This window comes from Mastomys coucha, unplaced genomic scaffold (assembly GCF_008632895.1).
Source record: "Mastomys coucha isolate ucsf_1 unplaced genomic scaffold, UCSF_Mcou_1 pScaffold7, whole genome shotgun sequence".
Taxonomy (NCBI): Eukaryota; Metazoa; Chordata; class Mammalia; order Rodentia; family Muridae; genus Mastomys; species Mastomys coucha.
Genome location: NW_022196913.1, coordinates 93,820,196 through 93,842,083, shown reverse-complemented (window position 1 = coordinate 93,842,083; position 21,888 = coordinate 93,820,196). Strand labels below are relative to the sequence as shown.

Genomic DNA, 21,888 nt, shown 5'->3' with positions numbered 1-21,888 from the left:
AAAACACAAAAAAAAAAAAAAGACAGAAATACAACCAGGAAACTGTTCAGGATAAGCCTTAACTCAGAGACTTCAAGAACAAAGATGAAGAACCAAGAAACACAGTTATGGTTTGAGGATGACCTGAGAGCTAACGTGAGCTAATGAGAGAAACTGTTAGTGATATACATGCACAGATAAGTTTTCTGGATCTGGGAGTTATTGAAACTAATCAATAGTTACCTTCTCTGTTTCTTATACACTTGGCTTCCCAATTTTGTCAACAAAGTAAGTAACAAAATGTCCCCTTCAGGAAGGTTCATAGGTGGGAAAGACCATAATCAATTATCCCGTTTGATTTTGTTCTGTTTCTTAGATTTAAAAAAGAACTCCTGCAAGGAGCAAGTTTAATCAGTGCTAATGACCTGGTCTAATCAGTAATCAACAATCTTCAAACCATGGGATCTGGGTCATATTATAATTCAGAAGCTTCCACTATCCATCCTTAAGTTTCAAGAGGCACTGAGTCTCAAACATGAACTCAGACTACAAGGTATTTTCTTAGGTACAATAAAAATCATGGAAGGAAAAACTATATAAATTCTCAATCAATAAACTCTCTTAGACTTACAACTGTCAACTTAACAGCTACTTTAAATTGTACAAGGGTACAAGAAAAACAAGCAATGATTAGCTACCCGGGATATACTGGCTTATTCAAGAGATGAAGATAGATAGATAGATAGATAGATAGATAGATAGATAGATAGATAGATAGATAGATAGAGATATAGAGATATAGATAGATAGAGATAGAGATAGATAGAGATATAGATAGATAGATAGATAGATAGATAGATAGGTAGATAGACAGACAGATAGGTAGATAGTCATCAATATGATGATATGCATAGTTTCCCATGATTTCATGCAGTGTGAAGGAAACCTACTACACTGCTGCTCTGTAACTCTATTTCTGATTTTGTTGAATCACCTTAAAAAACACCAGCTGCATTCATTCCCCATGACAAGTTAAGCCTGCACTTAACGCGTGTTCTAGCATCGCACAAGTGGCTGATATCTGGAAGTGTGGGGGTCTCTGTAACCATCACAGACAGCAGAGTGTCGATCTGCATGAGGCGGGTAATGAACCCTTCGACCTGGCTAGGTGTGGTTTGTACATCTAGAGGCTGACTCTGAGCCATTTGCTTAGATACGTTTAGGGACAGTACAATTTGGAAAAAAAGTTCTTGGTGATAAGCAACTCAATTCTGTGTGCACAATACAGCTTAAGACATGGCTACATAAAACTCTTTGTGAAGTACAGGTGACCTCTTCCATAAAGGAGGTTCTACAGACTGACTACATATGACATCTTAAGGGTCTGGGGGAGGATCTATGTGGTGTGGTCTCAGTCATATGGACGGTGCAAAGGTCACCAGGATATTAACCACCACTGCCCCCAGCCTTCTGGGCAGAAAACAGGTTATACACCTCTCCCTTCAAAGGGACAACCCCTGAGGCTGGAGAGAGGTGGCTCAGCAGTTAAGACTGCTCTACCAGACACTCTGTGAGTTCAATTCCCAGGAACTGCAGGATGGCTCACAACCATCTGTAATGGGATCCAATGCCATCTTATGGTGAGTCTGAAGACAGTGACAGTGTACTCACATATATAAAATAAATAAATAAATCTTAAAAAAAAATAGATTTCTTAAAGTTAACAAAGGAGCCTTTAAAAACAAAACAAAAGTGAACAACCCTGTGCTTTTAACAATTCTGGTTTCCCTAGTGCTTAGCTGTGAGCACAACACAAGGACCTCTGCGCTCCATACACTGAACATCCTAGATTATCAGAGGTGCAAGTAGAGGTTATTTTTATTGAAGTCCCAGCAGTAGAAACTGGCAGTGCCAGAACTCAACCAAGTCTCTGCCAATTATCTGCTAAGTTTCCCTAAGCACCAATGTCCTTAACTGTAACATGAAGACAAACCCACATACATTAGTATAAAAGTCATATTGCTAACACACCTATGATGCTGGGGGCACAATGAACCTGTTAAATAATAAGTTATAGACACAGGCTCATGTAATACGTGAACCATTTCATTTTCACCTATTTTGTTCTTGAGATGTGTCTTAGAACCCAATATTCAGTTTAAGTAGCTACCTAATTAATCCAAGTCCTGCCTTTTGACTACTGCCCTTTTTAATGGACATGGTTAGAGGTATTAGACAATAAACTCCAATAAAGGCTACTTCTACTTAATGCGTTATCTATTATATACCAACAAAACATCTCAAAGACTTGTACTTACCACTGATTGTCTTGGGCTTCTTAGCTATGTATTCCTTCCACTTTCTTGAGGCCAGTTGGTTGGGAGGTGGGATGAGTACATTACTAACAGTACACGGCAACACAAAGAGAGCACCAACCTGAAGGACAGAGCACACTTTGATTGCCTGCAGACTGAAACCCACTGTTGACAACTGTCATGTGAAATTCATATTTCACGCATTCAGCAGATACTGAGTAGTGCTCTCAAGGACTTGTCTGCAAAAACAAAAGAAAAAGGCTCCTACACTCTTCCCCCACAAAAACAAACGAGAAGAGAAACAAGCAAAGCAGAAAGACGGATCCAAAACTACAGTCTCCTCTTCTCTACTAGGGTAATTATTTCTGAAAACTTTGTCTGATGGTCAGTGTTGACTGACAACTTGACAAGATCTAGTTATACAAGAGCCAAACCTGCAGGCACAACTGTAAGAAGCTATTTATGTTAGCTGGTTTACAGGCTAGCCTGGGAGGGATTATCTTAATTAGGTTAAATGAAGTGGAAAGACCTTCCCTAAAAGTGGGCATCACCATTGCCTAGGCTTGGGTCCAGGACTGTTACACTGGAGGTGGGGGGCAGTCTGAGCATGAGCAATCATGATTTTTGGCTTCCTTACTCTAGATGCAATGTGACCTGGTGCTTTAAGTTCCTGATGCCATACCCTCCCACCATGATGGACTGTAATGTAGCCTTGAGCTGTGAGCTAGAATAAACCCTTCCTCCCTTAAGGTGTATCTGTCAGGGAATCTACTATGGCAATAGGAAAAAAAAACTAGGACATTTTGTTATACATATTTTCTGTCCTTGTGTGATGTCTAAGAGGTTGTTGGTGTGATACCTTTGTACATCTGAAAAACATTGAGGAACTGAGAGACCTGGTACCCAAAAATGTGTGGTACCATAACTTCAAACACTTTAGCTATATTGATTATTTTTGTGGCTTTATAATCATTCCTGAGGGCAAAAAAGAAACTTTCATTCCTAGAAATAACAGATTTAGTGCTAGTAGGTAAAAGCAAAAGATAACAAATTAGAACCCCCCCAAAAAAACACACAGCAGCTTCTGATTTATGAGCAAATTCAACTTCATATTTGTATTCTCAAGGCTAAGCATACAGATGTTTCCTAAATATTTGCTCAAAAGAATCACTATGATATATTTATCTAAATTCTCATTTTGATTAAGGACTAAATAAAACAAATTACAGCTTTAGGAGTTATATCATCTATTTTAGAAATTCAGGTACATCAATCAGCACATTCCAATAAAGAACATTAATTTTATAAAAACTCTGGAGAAATTTAGGCAAAGCATTAGTCAAATATCTTAAACCTAATGAAAATTTGTTTTAATTGCCCTACGTAAATGGATTAGTACGGTGAGTATGTGACACTGAGTTAGGATTTTACAATGTTAGCTCTGTTGCTATTTATTATTTTTACTTATGCATTCTTAATTACAGGTATAAAACTAGGGAAAGTAGAAGTGTTTGTCTTCATTATTATAGGGAAAACTTTTAAAAATTTAAGTGTATTTTAAACGGCCAAATATTAGCAATTGGAAGTAAAGCATTTAGCAATATAAAATAATCAATCAATATAAAAGACACATCTAATTCTCTAAATATTAAAACTCAGTCCTTTCATAAAAAAAGATATCATTGTCCAAAATGCAGCCCATGGAAGAGGTTGCCACAGCTGCAAAGTGAAGAAAAGGCCGGCACCACTATGAGGGGAACACTACAGCTACATTCTCACTTAGAGCTGTCTATCGGTGTTGAATGCAGTTCTACATATAAATCATATACTGATTCATTATCCACTACCATGGCCCCACTTCTTAAACAGCCTAGTTGTGATTAAATATTTGCTACAAATATGTAAAACAAAGATGAACACAAATATTCCTAAGTCTCCCAGTTTTAATGTCCGATAAGATATGTGTTAGTTGTGTACTCTGGATCATAGCAGACTTGCATCCTGATTACCTGTTCTCACCACGCACTAACCCTCACCCGTTCTCACCACCAACCCTCACCTGTTCTCACCACCCACTAACCCTCCGATGACCTGAGACTCCAGGATGATGATCACCTGTTCTCACCACACACTAACCCTCACCTGTTCTCACCACTCACTAACCCTCCAATGACCTGTGACTCCAGGATGATGATCAACTGTTCTCACCACGCACTAACCCTCTGATGACTTGAGACTCGAGGATGATGCCGTGGTTGCCTTTGTGAGTACACAACTCAAAGGCTAGCAGCACATTTCCACCCTCACTTTCAACCCCCAACCAGTCACTGCACCTGCTCCTGTATAACAAGCAATCACTAATTAAATCAGACTTAAAACTGCAAATTCTCCTTAAAAACAGCATTTTCTAACCACGGAATAGTGCTATAAGATTCTCAAATATCCTCATGAAGTCAATGAAGAAAGGCTTTACTGTAAGAACTGTTCATGCATACTTTGGAGTTAATCAAAGACAAAGATAGATGAAGGAAAATGCAAAACCCAGACCTTTCCTGATGATCATGTAGATTAATACTTCAGCAAGAAGGGGAGGTCTTGTCTTTCTGCTGCCTTCAATATCTGAATAAGCATCTGACATACTGTAGCCATTTTTTTATAAACAACAACTAAACAAACAAAGGTCCAAAACCAACTAAGTATAATGACACACATTATGAAAACGTCCACATTGAAATCCATTTCTTTTTTTTTTTCTTTTGATTTTTCAAGACAGGGTTTCTCTGTTTAGCCCTGGCTGTCCTGGAACTCACTTTGTGGACCAGGCTGGCCTCAAACTCAGAAATCCATTTGCTTCTGCCTCCTAAGTGCTGGGACTAAAGGCATGCATCACCACTGCCCAGCAAAACCCATTTCTTATATACTAAACAAAAACTTTTTAGTAAGATTAGTAGGAAAAAAAAAAACACAACCCAAGGCTACATACACAGCACTGACTTCAAAAAAGAATCAGCTATTCAGTTACTTTTTTTGAAAAATGTAAAAACAAGTTATGACCCAATACAAATTAAAAAAAAAAAAAAATGGCTTCAAATTCAGAGATTTGTTGTGTAAGTCGCAGGACACCTATACGGGCTAGTTTTATGTCAACTTGACACCAGCTAGAGTTATTGGGAAGCCTCAACTGAGAAAATTGCCTCCATAAAATCCAGCTGTAAGGCATTTTCTTAATTAGTGATCAGGTGGGGAGAACCCAGCCCATTGTGGGTGGTGCCATCCCTACGCTAGGAATCTTGGGCTCTATAAGAAGGCAGGCTAAAGCAAGCTATGAGGAGTAAGCCAGTAGGCAGCACCCTTCCATCATCAGCTTTGCATCAGCTTCTACTCCCCAGGTTCCTGCCCTGTTTGAATTCCTGTCCTAATTTCCTTCAGTGATGGATTATGATCAGGAAGGGTGAGCCAAATAAACCCTTTCCTCCCCAAGCTGCTTTTGATCCTGGTGTGTGATCCCAGCAAGAAAAAACCTGACTAGGGCAGCATCTGCTGTATGAACCTCCCTCTGTTGCATTGTAGAAAGGAATTTATAAGGCCTCACTTATACACACTGACCTGTGCATTATACACTCACGCGCTTTCCAGAAAAAAAATTTAAAACAAGATAGCTGCACACAAGGTACTAAATAACTTTGTTAATTTCTGAGATAAGCATTACCTTCAATAACTAGATAGACTAAGGGTCATTTCATATCTTCATTAAACAAATCACGGGCACATGTTTGACTTTAACTTGACATCATCAAAGGCCAGTTCATCCAAAATACTTTGAAACACTATTCAAAATGCTATTAAGTATATAGGAAAATGGAACTGGAATCCAAAGTTTTAAAGGATCATATAAGCACATAAGGGATCTTAAAATCACATTCCCTTTAGTGTGTCAGTTTTCTAAGGGAATAACAGTCACAGCCTAATATACCACCCTGGGGAAACTGGTGAAATTATAGTGATCCCTGTCTCCTCCCAGGAGCACTTGTTAGTAGCCTGGTACTACAGGGATAAGAAAATGTTACTACATAAATACAGCCAGTAAGGGTCCTGTGCATTAAAATCACTCCTATAGAAATGCAATGGTTGACAAAATTTCCAGAAAGAAATAGACTTGTTTTTCCTCTTAAAAATAATACAAGACTGTAGATACAAGATTCTGCCTAGGATCCTATATGTAGAGCTTTTTTTTTAATGTTAAAAGACACCAAAAGTATCATATGATATACACATAGCTATTAAAATAGCTACAATCTCTTCTGTAGCATTGGGATACAGAAGAAAACTGTAATGTAAAGAATAACCATCCATAACATCTGTCCCAACACTGGGAGTAACTGGGACCAGCAGGACCCAGGCAAGAAGGAACTCCACCAGCGCGGTGGCACGGGTTCCTTCCAGTCTGTCTAGGCTGGTGGTCTGAGCAGACCTTGGGTGCAAATTTTGCAGCCAGTCCGACAACACCTAGAGGAAGCTCCACTCCCAGGCGCTCTAATCCAGCCCAAGGATCAGAGGATCAGAAGTGAGGAGGACACAACATCTGTCCCAACACTGGGAGTAACTGGGACCAGCTGGACCCAGGCACGCAGAAACTCTGCCAGCTCAGTGGCATGGGTTCCTTCCCCTCTGTCTGGGTCAGTACACTGAGCAGACCTTGGATGCAAATTTTGCAGCCAGTCCCACAACACCCAGAAGAAGCTCCATTCCCAGGTGCTCTAACAGGCCCAAGATCACAGGATCACAGAGACAGCTTGACTCTGAGGAGTTCTGACACAACCAGTATCACAGGTAGGACAGGGCCCAGTCAGACTTAGCCAGGGCAGGTAGCACTAGAAATAACCAGATAGCTGAAGGCAAGCATAAGAACATAAGCAACAGAAACCAAAGTTACTTGGCATCATCAGAACCCAATTGTCCCACCATAGCAAATCCTGGACACACCATCACACCAGAAAAGCAAGATTCAGATCTAAAATCACTTATCACAATGATGATAGAGGACTTTAAGAAGGACATAATAAATAACTCCCTCAAAGAAATACAGGAGAACACAGGTAAACAGCTAGAAGCCCTTCAAGAGGAAACATAAAAATCCCTTAAAGAACTACAGGAAAACACAATCAAACAGGCAAAAGGAATGAACAAAACTATCCAGGATCTAAAAATGAAATAGAAACAATAAAGAAATCACAAAGGGAGACAACCCTGGAGTTAGAAAATCTAGGAAAGAGATCAGGAGTCCTAGATGCAAGCATCACCAACAGAATACAAGAGATAGAAGAGAGAATCTCAGGGGCAGAAGACACCTTAGAAAACATTAACACAACAGTCAAAGAAAATGCAAAAAGCAAAAAGCTCCTAACCCAAAACATCCAGGAAAGCCAGCATACAATGAGAAGACCAAACCTAAGGATAATAGGTATAGAAGAGAGTGAAGATTCCCAATGTAATGGGCCAGTAAATATCTTCAACAAAATTATAGAAGAAAACTTCCCTAACCTAAAGAAAGAGATGCCCATGAACATACAAGAAGCCTACAGAACTCCAAATAGACTGGACCAGAAAAGAAATTCCTCTCATCACATAATAATCAAAACACCAAATGTATTAAACAAAGAAAGAATTTTAAAAGCTGTAAGGAAAAAAGGTCAAGTAGCATATAAAGGCAGGCCTATTAGAATTACATCAGACTTGTCACCAGAGACTATGAAAGCTAGAAGATCCTGGGCAGATGTCATACAGACCCTATAAGAACACAAATGCCAGCCCAGGCTACTATAGCCAGCAAAACTCTCAATTACCATAGATGGAGAAAACAAGATATTCCATGACAAAACAAAATTTACACAATATCTTTCCACAAATTCAGCCCTACAAAGGATAATATATGGAAAACATCAATATAAGGAGCAAAACTACACTCTAGAAGGAGCAAGAAAGTAATCTTTCAACAAACCCACATAAACATAATTCCACCTATAACAATAAAAATAACAGGAAGTACCAATTACTTTTTATTAATATCAATATTTGCCTGATGTTTGTAACTATTGTATCAAGTTTGAAGAAGATGTTATAAGTTACTCTTTCTCTGAGATGAATGCTTTTCAAAATCACCATAGCCAATGAACCAGATTCTTACCCTCACCTAATGTCTGTCTGTGCCACCCTCCAAGCAGAAACATTGTTCATTGAAGCAGTTGGTGAATGACTTCATGGATAGACCATCTTAATACACACACCATTTCATAAATGAATGTAACCTATTCTCTGTGGGCTGAGAATGAAGACAATCACTCAAGTCAAATAGCTTTGACCATAGCAGGAAATCTGTTTCCAAAAATCGTGCCTACAATTCATTCCTTGGTACAGCAGAACTGTCAACTTTCAGCTTAGCTACAATGGAGGTAAAATCCTTTGGTGATGTGAGGGTCATTGAAGTACAGCCTTATTACAATGGAATCCAATGTCTAAAAATGTTCTTATTTTGGGCTTGTACCACAGTAAGAGCCACGATTTTAAGCTCTACTAAAAACAAAACAAAGAACCAAAAAAACTTTACTTATGTTCATTTAAAGAAAAACTAGTAGTGATGTATTATTTTAAAATATACAGTTAATATGTTTGGAGTTATACTGAGACAAATGTATGTATTTTCACTATTGCTATAGACAAGCATCTATATAAGACTATTCAATTGATTGTTATTTTATATCAAACAATTTTTAATACTGGTTTTATTATAACAATATTTTATACATTTTAAAGAATATGACAAAATAAAAAAAATTAAAAGTAAAAAATAAATAAATAAATAAATAAATAAATACAAAGAATAACCATCCAATGATGCAGTAAGTCTTCTTACTCCTCCCCACCCCCGCATCCCACCATGAAAAAGATAACAGTCATACAAATGTCTTCCCAGAGCTGGGATGAGATATCACAGAAGAGATTCACGATACATTCTGAAATTTAAAATAACTTTTAAATTCATTGCTTATAAGGTTCATTTCTGAAAATCCTTTATAAAATCAAGTGTCACCTTGTCTATAAAACATTTGAGCAGTATCTTCACATGAACTCCTGGCAGACCTGTGTTACGGTACCAAACTCATGACCTCAAAGAGCTCAAACTCAAAGAGCTGTATTTACTTTTTTTAACATGTTCTGAAATGTTAAGTATTAGAATCAACAAAGCCTTCTATACCTTGCCACAAAGGGAAGAGATCTGTTCCAACAGCAGCCTGGAATTCTGCCTCTTGCAGTGCCCAGTCACCTCTCTGTACTAAGGAGTTAAAGAATGAGAGACTAACCAGGAAGTAGCTCGACTTGGGAAAAACAGCTTGATTATTACACTCTCCCATAATTCACTGAAAATCATTCATTATGCTTAAGTATAAGAATTACCAATTATTCTTTCCGTCATACACTATTTCCTTAATTATTAGTTCTAAATATCTACTATAAAGTATAAAAACAAAGAATGAGTAAAAAAAGAATCTGTCTTAAAAAAATTTGAGGGTGCTATGTTAGTGGCCCATTTTAAACCAGCAATTATATAATATAAAATGTCTGTTCTGGGCCAGTGAAGTGGCTCAGGGGGTAAGGGCAGCTGCCCTTTTGTCAACCCACATGGTGGAAGGAGATAAGTGACTCAGGCTAGCTGTTCCCTGAACTACACACAAGTGACTCATCCCCAAGGAAGATTCTGAATATTTCAGATATATATGGTAGCATTTATAGTTACTTAAAAGTAAAGAAAGATGTATCATCCAACTAATGTTCATAAATCGATCATACTGATGGCAAGAGAAATATCTGAGCAAGTAAGAATTGTGTATAAATTCCTCTGCTTTCCCCACATATTCCTAACATTCTCCTCTGATGCTCACAAACAAAGGGGCCAACTGGAGGATGCCTTCTGCCTATTCTAGAAGCATAAGTTAGTACATGAAGCATGAGATAGGAGTTGGGGATAAACTGAATTTTCTTAGGGCATGATCCAACATCTATATGTAAAGCAAAAACACAGAAACAGCTTCCTGTGTGCTTTTTCTGCCCTTTTCTTGGTATAAGGGATTTTTGCAAGAGAGACCTTTTAAAAACCCAACTTTGGAATTGGAAGAAAAGTGTGGCCATGGGTCACACCCACACACCCCACAATCTGTCTTTAGCAGAACAGTAGCAAGAAAAGAACAGAAGTCATGGAGAGGCATCCTAGATTCCAGAAAAGGGAAAGTGATTCTTAAATGACGTTTGGAACTAAATAAAGGGAACACAAAAGCAATATGGGTGTCTCCAGACAGAGTCTTGGGCAGGACCGTGCCACTTAATGCCATTCTATGTGTAGATGTGGCCCGTGCTCAAGCGCTCAACATCACAACAGTATCAAGGAAGCAAGGCTCAGTCAGCTCCATACTCCTTCCACGATCCTGCCATGTAAGCGATCTACAATGAAAGAAAGGCTGACTGGCTTGAGGGAAGATTTCTGGCAGGCGAATGTGGCGAAAGCAGGAACTCCCTTCCCCTGAAACTCCATGGTAGCAATTTCCACTTGGGATGAGCATTAAACAATGAATACAACCAACTGAAAGCAACTTAAATCTAACACACGTTTACCTGCTGATACCAAACCATTCTATCCGACCCACAGAATGTAAAATACAATGAACATGTCAACAAAAGGATACAACTCAAATTCGATATCCGACATGTAACAGGAGGGAAGATCTGATAATTTTATCATCTGCACAAATTCTAAAGCAGGACCATAATAATGGAAAACCTGGAAAAGAAATTCAAGTTGTTTACTACTTTAAATCCTGCAAATGAAATGAAAGCAAATAAATTGCCGATTGTTAGTTTAAAATTTTAAAAGCCTCACAGGAAGCACGAACACATCCAAAGAGAAATCAGTTAATCCCCCACCACCTCTCCTTCCCCCCCGCCATTTCATGAATGCATATATGGGACATGCAGTGGTCTGAATAAGATGCCCCATAGTCCGGGCATTTGAAGACGTGCTTCCTAGCTGCTGGCTCTTTGGGGAGCCTTAAGGGGCTGGGAGGTCGGGGTAGCTTGTTAGATGAAGGTGGGTTTTTTGCTTTCTTTGCTTCATACTTGCTGTTCAATGTGTGTGTGCTCAGCTTCCTGCCCCTGCTACCCTGCCTTTGTTTACCACCATAGATCTAGCACCCTAGAACTGTAAGGCCAAATAAAATCTCTGCCTTGATCATGTTTTACCACAGCCATAAAAAAGTAACTGATACAGGCTAGAAATATTGATTTTAATCGATTTTACTTTAATTCGTTGTAAAGGTTAGATCAAAAGAATATTCTCAATAGAAGCAAAAAGAAAACCATTTTTAACACTAGATTATTATACTTGAACTTTACATTGCCAAAAAAGAGAAGCTGAAGTGGCTACATCTTCCAAGTGTAAGATTTAGAAAGAACTGGAAATCCCTGTGAAAGATGGGCGTGGCAAGTTGCTTACAGTAAACAACACTGGGAAATGAAATCACAGCAAATGGCATCCTTTTCCCTACTGTCCTTTCATCAGAATGTACTAACCATCATTTGATGTCCTGTAATTTTAGGACCTCTGTATTTGACACACTCTTAAATTGGGTATTTTAAGGTGATTTCAAAAGAACATGTAAAGGACCTCTTCTCCTGACTTTCAATATTTAAAAACAAAACAACAACAAAAAAAAACAGGAAAAAAAATCCTAGATATGTGCTTAATTAGTATATCTTATAATTGCTTGCATTTAAAGAATAAATCTATAGAAGATATGAGAAAAGAATTAGCATGCCCAACACCACAAGTCAAGCCTAATCCAGGCTCTGCTAATATCTAATCTCATTTAATTTTCATAGGAACTTTGTAACATGGTATTGCTCTCATTTTATAAATGAGCTATCAATCTATCCCAGGCGGTATCTGATATACAGCAAGTGAAGTTTCAAACCCGGGTCTATCTAGCCATCTAGCTTTCCACTGATCTTAAAAGGGTCACAGAGTAACCTCCAACTCAAGATCATTCAGGCTTACACTAAATTTAAAATTATCACCTCATTAAAAAAAAAAATACTCTGTACCAATCAGTCTCACCAATGTATAATGCTCATCACACAATGTAACCAAACACTCAATTATAAGAGTTATATGAGCTATGCTGCTAAGCACAAATCATCATAAGTATTAGCAAGTCACAAATCAAGAATATTTCATAGAAAAAAAACCGCATAAATAGATGATACCAAGAAAAATGTATATACATTACCTTAGGCAAAATACTCTTATCCTTAGATGATGCTATCTTTTTGGCAAGGAAGCAGGTATTTAAATTATATGCACTAACATTCGTAGGTGTAACTCCTTTTAAACAAAACTCAGGAAAACTAATTTCAAATCCAAACTGAAAAGAAACCAAGAGAACTCAATTATAAGTGTTATGAATAAAGATGAATATGCTTTATTAGAATGGAAATATTGAGAAGAAACTAACCTTACTTCAACTAGATACACAAATGTGAATTCTTTTTTTGATACCTTGGCTCATGGGTAGTTCTTCCTACTAGGTACACATTGTACTATTAATTTAAACACCAATTTTTCATAAAAAGCTTTCAGTGACCCTGGGTTAGTCAGCAAGAGTATACTAACTCATTTCAAGCACCCTCATTGGTGCACATTCCATGCTTCCTACCAGTCTCTAAGTTACAGTCAGACAGAGCTGCCTGTGCTCTACTTCACTACTAGACATATAGTACAGAGCCTCACACAGTTTACCTCCAGGGCATGTGGGGGCGAGAAACGCACTTACCACAGAAGTAACAGCAGACTGGTAATGGTAAAGATGTGACAATTCTGACAAACAGGACTTCCTGTGTCACTACTGTGGACTCATTAAATAATGTAAGTCAAATAAGTCCTATGAGTTATGATCATCCCTGACTTAGAGGTGGTGCCAAGAAGTCACAAACAACTGGAACCGAGTCAGGATTGAATTCAGGCAGTATAACTCTACAATCCACACCTTTAATCACTAGAATGACTGTAGGCTGAAAGCTATGAAAGGACTCCAAGTCTGAAACACAGACTGTGGACTGATGGGTGTGTCCTTTCATACTAAAGGAGTAAAACAATCCTGTAAGAATTTTGGCACGATGTGCCCACATGTAAGCACATGACTTCAGAAAATTAAAACAAAGGTAATTTTCCAAAGCACATTGTCAACTTTTCCACTATGGCTCAATGCTGATCAATCAATCAATCAATCAATTAATCAGCAATGAGCCAAAGAAGAAGATTAATTACTTAATTAGTCCTATTAACCATCTGCAGAGAAAGTTTACCTAAAGACTGAATCTTCATAAAACTAGGACAAGCCAGTGTGTAAATCTAGATAGACTTAGGCACATTATTCCTATTGTCTTAGTGGATGGTTCACTGAGCCAGTAAGAAAGATAAAGGGGGATAAAGCACAAAAAACAATGGGAATGCAAGAGCCCATTCATTATCCTGAACAATCAATAGAAAACTATCTTAATTTTCCTATCTACAAAACTTACATATATGAACACATTTCCAAATAGATAGAACTTATAAAAACCAACAGGAACCTCTGAAATTTAAGACTTACTAAAGTAATCTAAGTGACTATTTTCATCTGATGGCTGATATATCTTGGCTCTAATAAAAATTTTAGAATAAACACTGTTCGAGTGAGCTGGTATGTATATGGCTGAGCTCACCCAAGAATCCATAGATAACTGCTGCCAGTACTGTTTCTGGTAGATAATACAGGCAGTAAAACAAAGTGTCTTGGGTAAACAATGACTAATGTCCAAGACGATTCTCAAAATGCCACACTATACAACCGCCATACCTAAAACATAACCACAGTGACTACTGAAATCACAACTAATAAAAACCTAATAAAACTTAACAATTGGACCATCTGAACAAGTCACTGACAGTTCTCTGTAGCAGTATGCAGCTCAGGGGTCACTGCTATGAGCAGATGCACCCTTTGTATCATTGTAGAAAACTCCACTTGGTGTCAGTTGAGAATATCCTTCCCCATGGACCCTGGCATTGACTTCAGTTGTACCATAAGCAAAGTCCAAAGGCCTTCTTCATTGTACATGGCGAAGAAATGAAACCAGTTACCTTTCGTTCCCGCATCTGAATCTCTCCCCTCCATAGTTCCCTTGAGTCAATGGCATTTCTGAACTCCTCTAAAGGCACAACATTAGCTGAAAGGTATTCTGCAATTTTCTGACAATTTCTGTTAAAAAAAAAAGATTTTGAAAATTAAATAATGGTAATTCTTTTTTTTTTTCTAATGGCTACATTTTAACTACAGCCTAGGAGAGGTAACTGCAATTTTCTATTAATATGAATTATCCATTAAGGCAGTCTCTGGGGAAAGGCTGCTACATTCACACATATTCAGAGTTGTCACCCCTACTATGTAAACAGAGGCCTTCCAGTCACTGCTAGCTTAACTGTGTCAGATGTTCACACAGACTCAATGTCAGTCTCTCAGCTTCAAAAAACTAAGCTGCCACCTTGAAGGTCCTTCATGGCTCTTATGAGTTTATGGCAACACTTGGTCACGGGCAATCGTGACTGTTTAGCATTCCTGCTTTGCCTGTACTTCCGTGCAGGGAGCTCACCGCCATCTACTGCCATGCCTGGCTTAGTCAGCATTCTTTAAGTGTTTGATTTGTTAAATCAAAAATGAAATCATGAGGTTAATAAGAACGGCCTGAGTACTAAGCTTGGAATCAAATGTGGAGTGCATAACTGACCTCTACTAATGTATCATAAATACAACTGTATGTACCACAGAACGCAGATGGGGACATGACAAGTCCAGCGGAGCCACCACCCTAATGCGCATGGGTACTGAAAACCTAAAAGTACACAGTACATATGGAGAAATGGTGCTCAATGGTGACTATGCATCTTCACTGACAGGATCTACCAAAACCTTAAACATCTTAGAGATAGGAAAGGAGGAAAACCTAGGCTCCAGTAAAGGTGCGAGTCTCTAATTACAGTACAACATTTTGCAAAGGCTCAACGTATTGAAAACCCGGTAGCAGAACAATGACATATGACCTGAGGCGCTTACATCTCACAGTGACTTCCTGCTATGACAACTTTTGCTGAGTGCCACTCCTTCAGATGCTTCAAGGCCCCCACAATGGGCAAGCACTCTTTTAGCTTAGGAGGATCCTTGTCAGAAGGCAACAGGATTACGTCTATCATTGCTCTACCTAGAAAAACAAAGCAAAACAAAAATACCATACTTTTTAAAACATTCTAGATCTAAAGCAGGTTTAAACAGTGTTCTAAACAGCTGAATTTTAAGCTTAGTTAGAAAATAAAGGACTATTTTAAAACAGTGCACATCTTTAGGAGTTCAAAAACTATAATACTCCATCATTTGAGTTCATGCCATACTATCTGGAAATAGCTAGAACATGCTAGAAAACAATGAACTATATCATAACTGCTTGCCAATTCTCTGGAAGTAGCTAATTATATGTATTGCTCTGGAGGTTATAAATGCCACTATACTCAACCGGGGGGAAAAAAAAATCTGTGCAATTTCATTATATCCTCCTACATTTAATTTTGTTATCCAAAAGGGAATGAATGAGTATAAAATTGCAATGTTCAAATAAATCATTTCTCTTAAAGGACAATAAAGCATTCCGTATAACCAATTATATTAGCATCATTAGATTCTGAAAAAGGTTTGCTTCACACCACTTTACATGACATGAAATTACAAACTTATTGAAAGATCAGAAAATAAAATGAAATGAAAACCAAATAAAAATTTGATAACCAAAGGCATTTAATTAGACAAAAATAGCAACTGTATAAAATTTTAGTACATATTTTTAAACTGACACATTTCACTGAAAGAAATCTGATGGGCTGAAGGGTAACTCAACATGTACAAGGCTTTGGGTTCAATCCTGGGGTGAAAAAGTTACAAAAATGTTTATTTGTGAATCCATTCAGTTATTTTCTTTTTAATTGTTTTAATGCACACATGAATGTACATGTGGAAGCCAAAAGAGGGCACCGGAGTTCTTGGAACTGGAACTATAGATGGTTGTGAGCTGCCATGTGAGTGATAGGAACTGAACCCAGGTCCTCTGCAAGAGCAACCAGGGCCCTTAACCACTGAGCCATCTCACAAACCCTTCATTATTTTCTATACAGGACTCTAGTAAAATTTGGCTGTAAATACCAGCTCCTTGAATGTAAGAATTTTATTTGTGTAATCCTTTATCACTATATAGCTTTACACACCACTGTATATTCAGTTCCCAGAACAGTTCATGGCATACAATACAGACATCAAACAAACATACAGTCAATAAATGGTATTCAATAATGAAAAAAACTGCAAAAGTATTTGTGAATACAAACTGTACTAAATTTTGCCAATAACTATTTGAGTAATACAAAGAAAAACTACTGAGACCAAAAAAAAGCATTTAAAGATAAAATCAGATAGTATTTTATAAAACATGCTTCCCATTTTAGGAACAAAACGTAGTTTCTATTTTAAAACTGCTGAGCAAAGAGCTTTATCTTACTGCATGACATTCCATTTGGTGATGTGTATGCTATCTGCACCATGAAAGAGTGTTATCCCAACAATCTAAGTTAAAGAAGCAATTTTTCCTGGAGTTTACAGGACTGGTATTCTATAGAATATGCTGAATTCATCACTCATTCATAAAAAGAAGAAAATACAAATGATCTAAAACAGTTATCATATTACCAGGAGCAGGGAGCTTGTCTGATAACTGATGCAAATTTTCTGCTGATTCTTCATATAGGCTACAATAAAAGAACACAGAGAAAAATGCCCTATATAAATACACATGTAAATATGCATAAGTATACCTATATATCATATAATCATAATTGGCAATAATGATCTGTGTACAGTCACACATGCTAGACACATTACCTTATTTGACTCAGCTGACAAACCCATGCACCATTAAGATTAGTATTTCTCCTTTAAATAAATGTCCTAAAACCATGTAGCTATTATGTATGAAAGCCATACTTCAACCTACAAGTATAAGCTCTTACTCACATCCAAAACACAAACAGAACTAACGATAATAATGGCAACAAAGCCCCCAAATTATATTTTATATGTCTTATATAAAATTATATATATACACACATAAGTATATGTATATATGTAAAATAGACCAAACACTTTTCTAATCTTCCAAGCAAGTCAGCAGTAGGTTTTAATCTGAGAATATGACAGATTCCTAAAAACCTATAAATTTTATTTAGATAGTGAAATTCTATTCTCAAAATAAGTTTTTACATAGGATAAAAGTATTCAAATCCTTCCGCATAAGGTGATACTGTCTAGAACAAAAGCCTAAAGCATGTTATGCTAACTATAGTTTCCCAGCTCCCTCTTGTGGAAATAAGGTGGCTCTGCATCATTTTTTCACAGTGATAAAACAGGAATTGATAAGATCTTTTTAAGGCTCAGTGAAGGCATTTTAGAAAGTACCTAAAAGAACTTCCACACTTGGTGAATGAGGAAACAAAAGACTAGATGAGCTAACTCCCTGGCTTTGCCTCACACAATCAAACAGTACTTTCTAACTCCTACTATTCCACAGTTGTTCCCTCCTGTACGCTGCTTCCTGCATTAACCAATACAATGTAAAACCAGTAAGAAGGGACTTTTTTTTTGGTTTTGGTTTTTCGAGACAGGGTTTCTCTGTATAGCCTTGGCTGTCCTGGAACTCACTCTGTAGACCTCGAATTCAGAAATCCACCTGCCTCTGCCTCCCAAGTGCTGGGATTAAAGGCGTGCGCCACCACTGCCTGGCTTAAAAAGGGATTCTTAAACCCTATACACAGGTAGATCACATGAATACTAAAACAAAACAAAAGCATTTCCTGCCACATGACAAACACTAAAAGGAAAGAAATTTAACAATGAGCCAGAAATGGAACGTCTTAGGAAGAAAAAGGTTATCACAACTTAGTGCCTGGATCGTCCTCCATTCTAACAGGATTCTGGAGGCTTACAAGTGAAGTCAACTGACATTCCTCAGAAACTCTGTAGATTACAAAAAGTATCAGAAATGTTGAAGAGGCATATAAATTAAGAAAAAAAAGTCCCACATTTCAGTCTCAGAGACCAAAATCACAATGTGCTTCAATTCGAGTGTTAATCTGCTAATATTAAATAACCCCCCTAGTCAAGCTAACACATGATCAGGCAGAACGTAGCTTCAAGAAAATGATAAGCCTGTGCAAACAGCACTCTAGCAATTGTGTGAAACTAAACGTTTTCAGGTATCGATTAGATGAGAGGTCTAACCTGCCCAGTGTCTTCCAAAACTGAAGTATTGAATATTGCAGTTAATTAAAATTCCCCTACTATAGTTACTAAAACATCCAATCCTTTTCCCTCCCATCTCAAAACAACAGGGTACTGTTAAATATCTGGCAGTAGTGGCATATGAGCATACTCAGCCAAAGATAAGGATTCTCTGCTATTACTGTCATCTTCTTCCAAACACTCAGCAGCACTCTGACATTCTTCTATATTTGCTTGAAGAACGTCTTCAATTTTATCTTTTTCAGCATCAAAATGTATCTCTTGCCAATCAGAACTACAAAACTAAATAGAAGATGGTGGTAAGTGATAGAGTCACGTCATCTATAGCACAGACATTTCCTAATAGCTATTGCAAAACCAACAAATCAAAAGGCAGCACTAAACAGAGTGGATTCATGAAATTCTTTATAGTAGGTAAGGCGTTCACTAACAGCTATTACCTGGTAAAATCCGCATATTGCTTGTACTGCAAAGAACCACTTCCTGGAATGAGGTGTGCCACCCACTGAACAAGCTTGAAAACAAACCACACTTATTAGAAGAAAGGCAGACAATAAAACAGCAGTCACTATAATGAATTACTGCTTAGAGAATTATATAAATCTGAAACATAGTTTATAGTTCTCCAAGTTATAAATCTCTCACAAAAATCCAACCTGCTTAAAGACAAAAATCACAAGTTTGCATTAATTCAAACTCCATGTTTCTTAATCATCATTTAAAATCGACTATAAAGATGTTTTAAGAAAATACTGCTACTCAATTATACCTGGGTGACACAAAGCCAGTAGGCCACTAAGTAAAACCAATTCCCTCCCCAAAGACCATGTAGGCATGGTTCTACCGGGTTACCGGCAAATGTTCTACTTGGAAAATGCAATACCATAAAATAAACTAGAGAGAAACAGAGAGACACAGAGACACAGAGACACGAGTGAACTCAAAGGTCACCCGGAAGCATTATCTCGGAGGAGCCAAAAGAAATTGAGGGCTATGGAGAGAAATGAGATTCAAGGCTGGGAAGAAGTGAGCCATGAGCTTAACTTGTGGAAGCAAGGTATGGTGCTGAGTGTCAATTTGAGACTTTTTTCCATTGAGCTCAGCAAAGTACTGATTCCTTACTGGGAACCACTGAGTATTAGTCCTTACGGGAAATGGACCACTCCACTTGCCTTCTTGTTAGGTCTTGCTTCAGTCCTTCCTGCAAACATACAAGAGGTACTGACCTTCCAATCCAAGGCTACTCCTCAAAAATGATCCCAGCCCAGGCACTCCAAACCATTCCCCTCAATATTGAAAACTACACACCTATTCCTCAAAGCAGTACTTGTCATGGAGTCCTAGCTTCCCGTGTTCAATGACTGTGAATCCCTTTCTTGGCTCTCCATAACCCCCTGAAAATGCCGCCTACCTGTGATGGCCCCTTCCTCATCAGCTTTGCTGCGCCCTTCCAAGGCACTCTAGTGGACTTTCGCTCCTAACACGCTACTGAAGTTGTACTCAAAGTCGCTAATAACTGACTTTTTATGAAATGATTAATTTTCAGCTTTATTAATATTTAACCTCTCAGCATAAATCAGACAAGAACCAAAAGTGACTGCTGGGACTGTGTGACTACTTTCCCCTTACATCAATCGGATATGTGGCACTAATTCTGGCTCCTCCTTTATAGTCTCTTAAAAATGGTGTTGCTTGAACACTGGGATTCTTGAGATTTGTTTGTTTTTGTTTTGTTTTGTTTTTTTGTCTTCCCATCATCTATAAACAATCTCCTCTTTCTCACGGCTTCCATCTACGCACAGATGATTGTACAATGACATCTCCAGCACTACCCTCCTGTGGTTTGAGATATAGGCATATCTGTTAATTTTTATATCTTCAGTATCTTATTAGGCAACTCTCCATGTGTTCTAAACATGTTATCATACTTCCATCTTAGTGAATGCCACCAGTCGGATTTCTAATGTCACTTACAATTCCTTTCTCCTAAACTTAGCCAACTCAGCATTAAGACAGGCATTGTCCCTCTAATTGCCTTCAGATCTACCCATTGCCTACACACTGTCTGAGTTCCCCAAGCCCCACTCTTCAGCTGACCTGCTGCAATAATTCCAACAGCTACAACTTTCTCTAACGTGCCTAACGTGTCTGGTCCAACTAGAGCACTTCAGAGCAGATCTGCAGGTTGTGGAGACAGCTCACAGATAAAGTACATGCCGTGCAACTGTGAGGACTCCAGCTCACATCCCGAGAGCCCACACAAAGACCAGGCAGGTGTGGCAGACACCTACAACCTCAGCATTTGGGAGGCAGAGAAGAGGGATTCCCTAGGACACACACACATATGATAACATGTGAATACCCCACACCCACTTAAAAGAAAAGCAATGAAGAAGAAGAGGAAGAGGAGGAGGAAGAGGTGAAAGAGGAATAAGAGGAGGTAAAAGAGGAGGAGGAGGAAGAAGAAAAACAGGAAGAACAACATCACCTGATTTCTGTCCCTGCATTAAAACCTTTAATGGCTGTTGACTACAATTAGGAAAAAGTCCAAATACCCTGACTTAATTTATAAAGATGTCTGTATAACTTTACCAATCTAGCATTTTAGTACACAAACCATTACCAAAAAAGAAAAGTATACCATGCAGTGACTGATCATGCTACTTTCACAGTATGCTAACTAATCACTGAACATCTTAGGCTCAATTTTATACAGAGAAAGCAAAATATCTAAATTTTGTTTCTTCCTGGTCTTCTGATGTAAACTCATTGTAGTATTTTCCCCCCCAATGGATAACTAGAAAAAAGTACTTGGTGAGAAAGATGAAGAACAGCAAGAAAACAAAACTGGAGGTCCTCTAATAAGGAAGGGAGCAGATTATAATAGAAGAAGAGCTGCAGTTCTCAAAATGAGGCCATTTCTCCTGGCATCTACAGACACTTCCTTCAGCTTGTAGGATTTGATCTGTCTCCATATTCGTGTTTTCTGGGCCTTTAGAGGATATTATCAGATGGAGAAGTAAAAGAGAAGAAAATTATCAAATGTATTTACAAATAGATATATTTGTAAAATACCAATAGAGCTAAAAGTAGGAAAAATTTCTTGCCAAAAAGTT

At 38.0% G+C, this 21,888-nt stretch overlaps 1 protein-coding gene across 3 annotated transcripts in view; it reads right to left on the bottom strand.

Moving 5' to 3' along the window:
- Positions 1–21,888, bottom strand: part of Mtbp (MDM2 binding protein) — a 66,425-nt gene that overhangs the window by 43,016 nt on the left and 1,521 nt on the right. For all 3 annotated transcript variants that reach the window (XM_031358029.1, XM_031358030.1, XM_031358031.1), the window contains exons 3-11: positions 19,213–19,286; positions 18,903–19,054; positions 17,165–17,223; positions 15,491–15,635; positions 14,521–14,638; positions 12,629–12,763; positions 11,030–11,124; positions 9,547–9,619; positions 2,298–2,415 (exon numbers count right to left, since the gene is read on the bottom strand). In XM_031358029.1, the coding sequence (XP_031213889.1) occupies positions 2,298–2,415; positions 9,547–9,619; positions 11,030–11,124; positions 12,629–12,763; positions 14,521–14,638; positions 15,491–15,635; positions 17,165–17,223; positions 18,903–19,054; positions 19,213–19,286 (969 nt within the window). The remainder of the gene's footprint in view (positions 1–2,297; positions 2,416–9,546; positions 9,620–11,029; positions 11,125–12,628; positions 12,764–14,520; positions 14,639–15,490; positions 15,636–17,164; positions 17,224–18,902; positions 19,055–19,212; positions 19,287–21,888) is intronic.